The 10,686-nt window shown below is 34.4% G+C and overlaps 1 protein-coding gene across 4 annotated transcripts in view; it reads left to right on the plus strand.

Moving 5' to 3' along the window:
* Nucleotides 1-10,394, plus strand: part of PCNX4 (pecanex 4) — a 45,015-nt gene extending 34,621 nt beyond the window's left edge. For 3 of the 4 annotated variants that reach the window (XM_032621106.1, XM_032621107.1, XM_032621109.1), the window contains one exon: nt 7,156-10,394. In XM_032621106.1, the coding sequence (XP_032476997.1) occupies nt 7,156-7,407 (252 nt within the window). In that variant the 3' untranslated portion in view covers nt 7,408-10,394. The remainder of the gene's footprint in view (nt 1-7,155) is intronic. The other variant, XM_032621108.1, reaches the window with a different exon arrangement.
* Nucleotides 10,395-10,686: the final 292 nt, after the last annotated feature.

A 10,686-nucleotide genomic window follows, 5' to 3' on the forward strand; every position in this document is an offset into this window, starting at 1 on the left:
TCACTGAATAAATCAAATAATAAATTTAAAAAATACCTAGAGACAGATGAAAATGAAAATACAATGATCCAAAATCTGTGGGATGCAGCAAAAGCAGTTCTAAGAGGGAAGTTTATAGTAATACAAGCCTACCGCAGGAAACAAGAAAAATCTCAAATAACTTAACCTTACACCTAAAGGAACTAGGAAAAGAAGAGCAAACAAAACCCAAAGTTAGAAGAAACAGAGAGAGAAAGAGAGAGAAACAAAGAGCAGGGCAGAAATAAATTAAATAGAGACTAAAATAATAGAAAAGATCAATGAAATTAAGAGCTGTTTTTTTGAAAAAATAAGTAAAATCCATACACCTTTTGCCAGACTCATCAAGAAAAAAAGGAAGAGGGCCCAAATTAGTAAAATCAGAAATGAAAAAGGAGAAGTTACAACTGACACTACAGAAACAAAAAGGATCATAAGATAGTGCTGTGAGCAACTATACACCAGTAAAATGGACAACCTAGAAGAAATGGACAAATTCTAAGAAAGGTGCAGTCTCCCACAACTGAACCAGGAAGAAATAGAAAATATGAACTGACCAATTACCAGTACTGAAATTGAATCAGTAATTTTAAAACTCCCAACAAATAGAAGTCCAGGACCATAGCTTCATAGGTGAATTCTACCAAACATTTAGAGAAGAGTTAACACCTATTCTTCTGAAACTATTCTAAAAACAAAGATATCACAAAAAAAGAAAACTACAGGCAGTATCACTAATGAATATAAATGCAAAAATGCTCAACAAAATACTAGCAAACTGAACCCAACAGTACATTAAAAGGATCATACACTGGGATCAAGTGGGATTTTTTCCCAGGGATGCAAGAATTTTTCAATATCCGCAAATCAATCAATGTGATACATCACATTAACAAATTAAGTAAAAAAACATATCATCTCAATAGATACAGAAAAAGATTTTGACAAAATTCAACATCCATTTATGATAAAAAATATATATATTCTCCAGAAAGTAGGGGCATAGAGGGAACATACCTCAACATAATAAAGGCCATATATGACAAACCCACAGCTAACATCATACTTAGTGGTGAAAAGCTGAAAGCATTTTCTCTAAGATCAGGAACAAGACAAGGACTTGCAGGCAAGACAATGCCCACTCTTTCCACTTTCATTCAACATAGTTTGGAAGTCCTAGCCACAGCAATCAGAGAAGAAGAAGAAAGAAAAAGAATCCACATTGAAAAGGAAGAAGCAAATCTATCACTGTTGGCTGATAACATGATACTTTACATAGAAAACCCTAAAGATGCCACCAGAAAACTACTAGAACTCATTAGTGAATTTGGTAAAGTTGCAGGATATAAAATATACAGAAATCTGTTGCATTTCTATACACAAAAAAATGAAATATCAGAAAGAAAAATTTAGGGAACAATCCCATTTACCATTGCATCAAAAAGAATAAAAACCTAGGAATAAAGCTACCTAAGGAGGCAAAAGACCTGTACTCTGAAAACTGTAAGATGCTGATGAAAGAAATTGAAGACAACACAGATGGAAAGATATACTGTGTCCTTGGATTGGAAGAATTGGTATTGTTAAAATAACTGTATTAACCAAGGCAATCTACAGATTCAGTGTAATCCCTATCAAATTAACAATGGCATTTTTCACAGACCTAGAACAAATAATTTTAAAATTTGTATGGAGAAACACAGAAGACCCTGAATAGCCAAAACAATCTTGAGAAAGAAGAACGAGCTGGAGGAATTATGCTTCCTGACTTCAGACTATACTATAAAGCTTCAGTAATCAAAATAGTATGGTACTGGCACAAAAACAGACACATAGATCAATGGAACAGGATAGAAAGCTCAGAAATAAGTCCATACACTTATGGTCAATTAATCTTCGACAAAGGAGGCAAGAATATACAATGGAGAAAAGATATTCTTTTCAATAAGTGGTGCTGGGAAAGCTGGACAACTGCATATAAAAGAATGAAATTAGAAATTCTCTAACACTGTATACAAAAATAAACTCAAAATGGACTAAAGACCTAAATTTAAGACCAGATACTATAAAACTCCTAGAGGAAAACATAGGCAGAACACTTTGAGATAAATCGCAGCAAATTTTTTGGATCTGTCTCCTAGAACAATGGAAATGAAAGGAAAATAAACAAATGGGACCTAATTAAACTTAAAAGCTTTTTCACTCAAAGAAAACCATAAACAAAACTAAAAGGCAACCTACGGTTTGGGAGAAAATGTTTGCAAAACAATGAGACCGACAAGGGTTTAATTTCCAAAATATGCAAACTCACACAGCTCAATATTAAAAAACCAAACAACCCAATCAAAAAATGGGCAGAAGACCTAAATAGACATTTCTCCAAAGAAGACCTACAGATGCCAACTGGCACATGAAAAGGTGCTCAACACTGCTAATTTTTAGAAAAATGCAAATCAAAACTACAGTGAGATATCACCTCACACCAGTCAAAATGGTCATCATCAAAAAGTCTACAAACAATAAATGCTGGACAGGTTGTGGAGAAAATGGAACCCTCTTACACTGTTGGTGGGAATGTAAACTGGTGCAGTTACTATGGAGAACAATATAGAAATTCCTTAATAAACTAAAACTAGAGTTACCATATGATCCATCAATCCCACTCCTGGGCATATATCTGGAAAATACAAAAACTCTAATTCAAAAAGGTGCATGCACCCCACTGTTCATAACAGCACTATTATAATAGCCAAGACATGGAAGCAACCTAAATGTCCATCGACAGATGAATGGATAAAGAAGATGTAGTATATATTGGGTTGGCCAAAAAGTTTGTTCAGGTTTGTCTGTAAGATGTTATGGGAAAACCCAAACAAACTTTCTGGCCAACCCAATTTACACACACACACATATATATACATAACACACATACATACATAGATATATACACACAGTGGAATATTACTTAACCATAAAAAGAATGAAATAACGCCATTTGCAGCAATATGTTTGGACCTAGAGATTATCATACTAAATGAAGTAAGTCCGACAGAGAAAGACAAGTATCATATCACTTATATGTGGAATCTAAAATAATAATACAAATGAACTTACTTACAAAACAGAAATAGATGCACAGACATAGAAAACAAACTTATTTTTACCAAAGAGGAAAGGGGAGGAGGGATAAATTAGGAGTTTGGATTAACAGATACACACTACTATATGTAAAATAGATAAACAAAAAGGACCTACTATATCACACAGGGAACTATATTCAATATCTTGTAATAACCTATAATGGAAAAGAATCTGAAAAGGAATATATTATATATATGTATTTATGAATATGTATAACTGAATCACTTTGCTGTACACCTGAAACTTACACAACATTGTAAATCAACTATACTTCAATTTTTAAAAAAATCATATCATCTCAATAGATGCAGAAAAAGCTTTTGACAAAATTCAACAACGACTTATGATAAAACTCTTTAACAGAGTGGGTATAAAGGGAACATACCTCAACGTAATAAAGGCCATATATAAGAAGCCTACAGCTAACATCATACTCAGGGGTGAAGAGCTGAAAGTACTTCCTCTAAGATAAGGAACATGACAAGGATTTCCACTCTCACCACTTTTATTCAACATAGTATTGAAAGTCCTAGCCACAGCAACCAGAAAAGAGAAAGAAATTAAAGGAATCGAAACTGGAAAGATAGAAGTAAAACTGTCACTGTTTGCAGATGATGTGATAGTATACATAGAAAATCCTGATGACACCACCAAAAAACTACTAGAACTCATACATGAATTTGGTAAAGTTGCAGTATACAAACTTAATATACAGAAATATGTTGCATTTCTACATACTAATAATGAACTATCAGAAAGGCAAGTTAGGAAGACCTAGGAGTAAACTTTTAAAAGAATGTGAAAGACACTAAAAACTATAAGGCATCGATGAAAGAAATTGAAGACACAAATAAAGGGAAAGATATTCCATGCTCATGGGTTGGAAGAATTAACATTGTTAAGATGTCCATACCACCCAAAGCAGTCTACAGATGCAGTGCAATCCCTGTCAAAATTCCAATGGCATTTTTCACAGAAATAGAATAAACAATCCTAAACTTTGTATGGATCCACAGAAGATCCCAAATAGCTAAAGCAATCTTGAGAAAGCAAAACTGGAGGCATCATGCTTCCTGATTTCAAACTATATTACAAAGCCATAGTAATCAAAACAGTATGGTATTGGCATAAAAACAGACACATAGGTCAATGGAACAGAATAGAGAGCCCAGAAATAAACGCACATATATATGGTCAATTAATTTATGACAAAAGAGCCAATAATATGCAATGGGGGAAAGATGGTCTCTTCAATAAATGATGTTATGAAAACTGGGCCACTGTCTTAACACTATACACAAACGTTAACTCAAAATGGATTAAAGACTTAAATGTAAGACCTGAAACCATAAAACTCCTAGAGGAAAACATAGGTGGTAGCTCCTTGACATCGGTCTTGGTAATGATTTTTTGGATTTGACAACAAAAGCAAAAATAAACAAGTGGGATTACTTCAAACTTAAAAGCTTCATTCAGGGACTTCCCTGGCAGTCCAGTGGTTAAGACTCTGCATTTCCACTGCAGGGGCACAGGTTTGATCCCTGGTTGGGGAACTAAGATCTTACATGCTGTGTGGCTCAGAAAAAAAAAAAAAAAAATTAAATTTAAAAATAAAAAGCTTCATTCAGCACAGCAAAGGAAATCATCAACAAAACGAAAAGACAATCTACAAAGTGGGAGAAATATTTGTAAAACATATATCTAATAAGGGGTTATTATGTTTTAAAATATATAAAGAACTCATATAACTCAATAGCAAAAAAAAAAAACTGATTTTAAAATGGGCAGGGGATATGAGTAGACTGAATATGAATTTTTCCAAAGAAGATACACAGTTTGCCAACAGGGACATGAAAAGGTTCTCAACATCACTAATCATGAGGGAAATGCAAATCAAAACCACTATCACCTCATAACCTGTTAGAATGGCTCTTATTAAAAAGACAGGAAATAACAAGTGTTGGCTAAGATGTGGAGAAAGGGAATGTAAATTAATGCAGCCACTCTGGAAAACAATATGGATGTTCCTCAGAAAATTAAAAACAGAACTACCATATGATCCAGCAATTTCAATTTTTAATGTTTATTCAAAGGAAATGAAAATACTAATTCAGAACCATACCTGTACCCCCATGTTCAATGCAGCATTATTTTTAATAGCAAAGTCATGGAAATAACCCGTATACCTACAGATGTATGGATAAAGAAAATACACACACACACACACACACACACACACACACACACACACACAGAGGAATATTATTCATCCATAAAAAAGGAAATCTTGCCATTGGTGACAAAATGGATAAACCTTAAGGGTATTATGCTAAGTGAAATAAGTCAGACAAAGATAAATATCATTTGATCTCACTTATCTGTGGGATCTAAAAAATTAAAAAGAAAAAAACCAAACTCACAGACACAGAGAAAAGATTGGTGGTTGCCAGAGGGTGGGAGTGGGTGCAATTGGTAAAGGTACAAACTTCCAGTTACAAAATAAATAAGACCTGGGGATGCAATGCACAGTGTGGTTAATAATAGTGATTGTATATTGTTACATTGCTAAGAGAGTAGATCATAAAAGTTCTCATCTCAAGAAGTGATGGATGTTAATTAGACTTATTGTGATTATTTCACAATATATCCAAATATTGAATCATGTTGTACACCTGAAACTAATATGTCAATTATATTTCAATTTAAAAAGGGAGGTAAAGGAAGGTATGATGACACTCTGACATCAAATAGAGAAAGAATATCAATAGAGATAGAAATTATAAAAAAGAACTAAATGAAAAATATACTAGAGGGCTAGACCATAAATAGCATAACTTAACCCAATTTAAAAATAACAAAGGATTGTATAGACATTTCTTCAAAGGAAATATACAAATGGAACAATAAGCACATGAAAAGATGCTCAACATCATTCATCATCAGCAAAATGCAAGTCAAAACCACAATGACATCACTTCATAGTAGGATGTCTAAAATCAAAAAGTTAGATAATAAGCATTGGTGAGGATATGGAGAAATTGGAACTCTGATACAGTGCTGGCAGAAATATAAATGGTACTACCACTTCGGAAAACATTCTGGCCTTTTCTCAACTAGACATAGAGTTACCATATGATCCAGTAATTCCACTCCTATATACCCAAGATAAATGAAAACATAAATCCACATGAAAATTCAAATATAGCAGCATTATTCATAATTGCTGAAAGATGGACACACCCAACTGTCCATCAACTGATGAATGAATAAACAAATAGTGGTATATTCATTCAATGGAATATTATTTGGCCATAAAAAGGAGTGAATTTACTTGATACATGCTACAACATGAATCAACCTTGAAAACACGCTGAATTAAAGCCAGTCACAAAAAAACACATGATTCCATTCATGTAAAATTTCCAAGATGAGGCAAATCAATACATTAGATTAGAAAATATATTAGTGGTTGCTAATGACTGGGGAAATTAAGGGATAGGAGGATAATAGCTAAAGAGTACAAGGTTTCTTTTTGAGGTCATGAAAATATTCTGCAGTTGTGGAGATAGTTGTACGTATCTGAACATACTAAAAAGTCATTGAATTATATATTTCACATCAGTAAATTATATGGAATGTGAATTATATCTCAATAAAGCTGCTTTTGAAAAGAGCCTATTGGATGATTGTTCACTGACTAGTATTTATGACTTATGCATTGCTGAGGCCAGATGAGATGAGGGAATAGAGAGGAAAGTAAAGAGAAGTGAGTGCAGTGGCTATCAGGAAATTTTTTTCTCTTGCACTTATTTGGAGAGCAATCAGATAGATGTGATTCTTGATTCTGAAGACAAGCAACTCGTGTACATTTTGATACACTACTTTCTGTTTAAGTTTGCCTAACTACAATGGAATTTTTCTCTAATTTTATAAATAAAGGCCTGAATATAATCTCTTTTCTTTTGCTTTCCCTCCCACCTCGTTTATTCTTTACAGGGAGTTTACACTGGGAGAGTACTTACCCTTCAAGAATTATTGATCCAAGTTGGGAAGTTAAATGCTGAAGCTGTTAGAGGTCAGTGGGCCAATCTTTCATGGGAATTGCTTTATGCCACCAATGATGATGAGGAACGTTATAGTATACAAGCTCATCCACTACTTTTAAGAAATCTTACAGTACAAGCGGCTGATCCTCCCCTGGGATATCCAATTTATTCTTCAAAACCTCTCCATATACATTTGTTTTAGAACCCATTTTAACTTGTATTGTGAGCAAATGAGATGTCTAGAAAATTAACAATATGATTCCTCATAACTTCACTGGACTTCTCTCTCTCCTCCCACAAGTCAGATGCCTAAGAAAAGCTAAGCTCTATAAAGTTGATTCTCTTAGGTAACTTAATGGTTTAAAACAACAACTTTATGTCTAACATAAAAGTTAAAATTAGTTGGCCAATATTTGTGCCCTATTGAGTGTGGTAGGCTTTGGTAAATATAAAACATTTGTGTAAGATAATATGAATTTTTTAATGCTTTCTTAAATGTATAAGTGACTGGCCTTAGTCAACAACTATGTAATTTTTACATGCTTAAAAGATACACATATCAGTGTTTTTAAGTCAAGATAATGGATCCTACTGAAGGTTACATAATGTATATATATTTATTTGAAATATTAAATTTTATAGTATTTTCAAACTTTGTGCTATTTTATTTTAATATTTAACACGGTCTGTTTCCATATAATCTATTCATTTTCTTTTCATATACTTCAATTCAGAAACCTTAAAACTTTTCAATAAAATCTCTTCCAAAAAAATCTTTCTTTTTTTTTCCAAGTATCCTTTTGATATGTTTGAAAGGAAAAGGTCATCCCATTCATCATGTGAATACTCACAGGATCAGCAACATTAAGGTAATCTGATTATGACTGTTAGAGGCCATTCTGTAGATCTGGCTCCTCATGCATTTCTTTTCAACTGAATATACTGCTTCTGAAGAACGACTTATCCGGTAGGACTACCAGTTACTAGTGTCTTAAGGTGTTTGAACTAAAGGCAGAAAGAGATGGGAGAAAATTTTTCATAATGTGATCAGGCTTTTATTTTCACTCTTTTGCTGCTTAGAACTTTTTACAGGTACTTATAAGGAGGATGAACAATGAATCCGCATCATTTGGGACATGAATTTCCTCTACACCTTATTTATTTCCGTCTGTAGTACCCGTTATTTAATCTGTAGTAGCCTCCTGAGTAGGTAGTACAGTAATACATTCTCTTTAGTAATGACTGAAATTATTTGAAAGGTACCAATTAGGTTTTTATTACTATTGCTCCTTTATTAAGTGGAACAGTTCAATACAGCAGTGTTAAAGGATAGCTTTTTGGACTAATTTCAATTAATGAATTCACGAGATTCGTGTGTTAAGTCATTTTGGGGGAAGCAATATAGTATAGTTAATAAGATAGGGTTTGGTGTTACATCTGAGTTCAGATCTCAGGCTTATGATTTATGTAACAGATTTATTAGCTGGAAAATTACATATATATACCTTTTTGTCACCTAGGGAAATTTTCTCATATCATTAAAAACACTAGTTATCAGTTTTAATGACTGTATAACATTGATAGATATGACAAATTATTAGACTGTCCCCCAAATAGTGGGCATCTTAAGTTGTTTAAAGATTTTCAGTATTATAATAGTGCCAAGCCATGCTTTCCCTTTACCATGAATTTTTCTCAAACTACCGCCATGTCCCTCCATTTCTTTTCATGGCCAAGTTTCCTCATCTTCATTCACTTGTCAAAACATTCCAGTCTGGATTCCATCTCTACTATCCCCCCAGATAAGAAAAGTTTTTATTAAAGTCATTGTTTACCTTCATACTGTCAAACCAACTACAGCTGGCCCTTGAACAATGTGGGTTTGAACTGTGCAGGTCCACTTGTACATGGATTTTTTTCAGTAGTAAATAATAAGATACAAAGTCGATTGAATCCACAGATAAGGAGGAACCACGGATACAGAGGGCCCACTCTAAATTATATGCAGCTTAAAACCCCAGCACTATTCGAGAGTCAACTATAGTTACTTTTATATTCTCGTCTTATTTGTTCTCTAAGTAGCATTTGACACATTTGACAACTCCTTGAATTTTTTTCTTTTGGGCTTCCCTGACACTACATTATCTTCATTTTCTTCCTGTCTCCCTGACTACTCCTTCTCAATCACCTTTGCTGCTTTTCCTTTTCTACCTGACATCTAAATTTTGGAATTTCTTAACAACTGGTTCAGGCCCCCTCTTCTTACTCTACATTTCACCACAGACAATTCTCATTCACTCCCAAGACCTAAAATATCAATAAGTCGATGATGTTCAAATACATGTACTCAACCTCTCTTCTTAGCACTGAACCTGTATATGTAACTATTTATCTCCGTCTCACATATTCAAAATATCTGACCTGATTGAACTTGCCCTAATACCAGCTTTTCTGACTTCTACCTTAGTACTGCCTAGGTAATTCACATGAGACATCTCACAGAGAATTAGGAGAGCTGGGCAAAATAATATTTTTAAGTCTGTTCAAAGGTATCAGAGAACCAAGAAGACAGTGAAGAATTGTATCACCAACCAAGATCCAAGGCAAAATGAAACTTAAGAGACCTGAGCTCAGCATTTGAGCTGCTTTTCTTCTAGGAATATTTGCCAATTAAGGAAGAGGTGGCTGAGAAGATAACACTTTTGGCAGACTTGCTACTAAGTTAGAGGGTTAAAAAATGGAGTCCAGGGCTCTCCAAAGAAAGAGGGTGAACAAAAAAAATAGATACATTTTCAATCTTTTCAATCCCTAAAACTGGATTAAGGTGACCCTGGATTTGTAGTGTATCTAGCTAATACCCAGAGCAAATGTACATCGTCTCTGGATCTTTTAAGTTATTTTTATAATTTTTCATATTTATGTTGGACCATCTAAAATAAAGCACCTGAGGAGATAAGACAACATGAGCCAAATCCAAGAGAAACAACAGACAATAGGAACAAACCCACAGGGGTTTATAACTGGAGGCTTTTTCCTCTTAATCCCCTTCACCTATTTTGCCCCCTACCCCACAATAATCACCCATGTTTTCTCTGTGGCTGTGTGTCTGTTTTTTTTTGCGGTACGCAGGCCTCTCACTGTTGTGGCCTCTCCCGTTGCGGAGAACAGGCTCCGGACGTGCAGGCTCAGTGGCCATGGCTCACAGGCCCAGCCGCTCCGTGGCATGTGGGATCTTCCCGGACCGGGGCATGAACCCGTGTCCCCTGCGTCGGCAGGCGGACTCAACCAGTGCGCCACCAGGGAAGCCCTTGTTTTCTTTTTTTTTAATTACACATATTAGTGAGATCATGTGGTATTTTTCTTTGACATATTTCACTTAGCATAATACCCTCTAGATCCATCCATGTTGTATCAAGTGGCAAGATTTCTTTTTTTAATGGCTGAGTAATATTACATTGTATATAAATACACAACATCTTCT

This window comes from Phocoena sinus, chromosome 2 (assembly GCF_008692025.1).
Source record: "Phocoena sinus isolate mPhoSin1 chromosome 2, mPhoSin1.pri, whole genome shotgun sequence".
NCBI lineage: Eukaryota > Metazoa > Chordata > Mammalia > Artiodactyla > Phocoenidae > Phocoena > Phocoena sinus.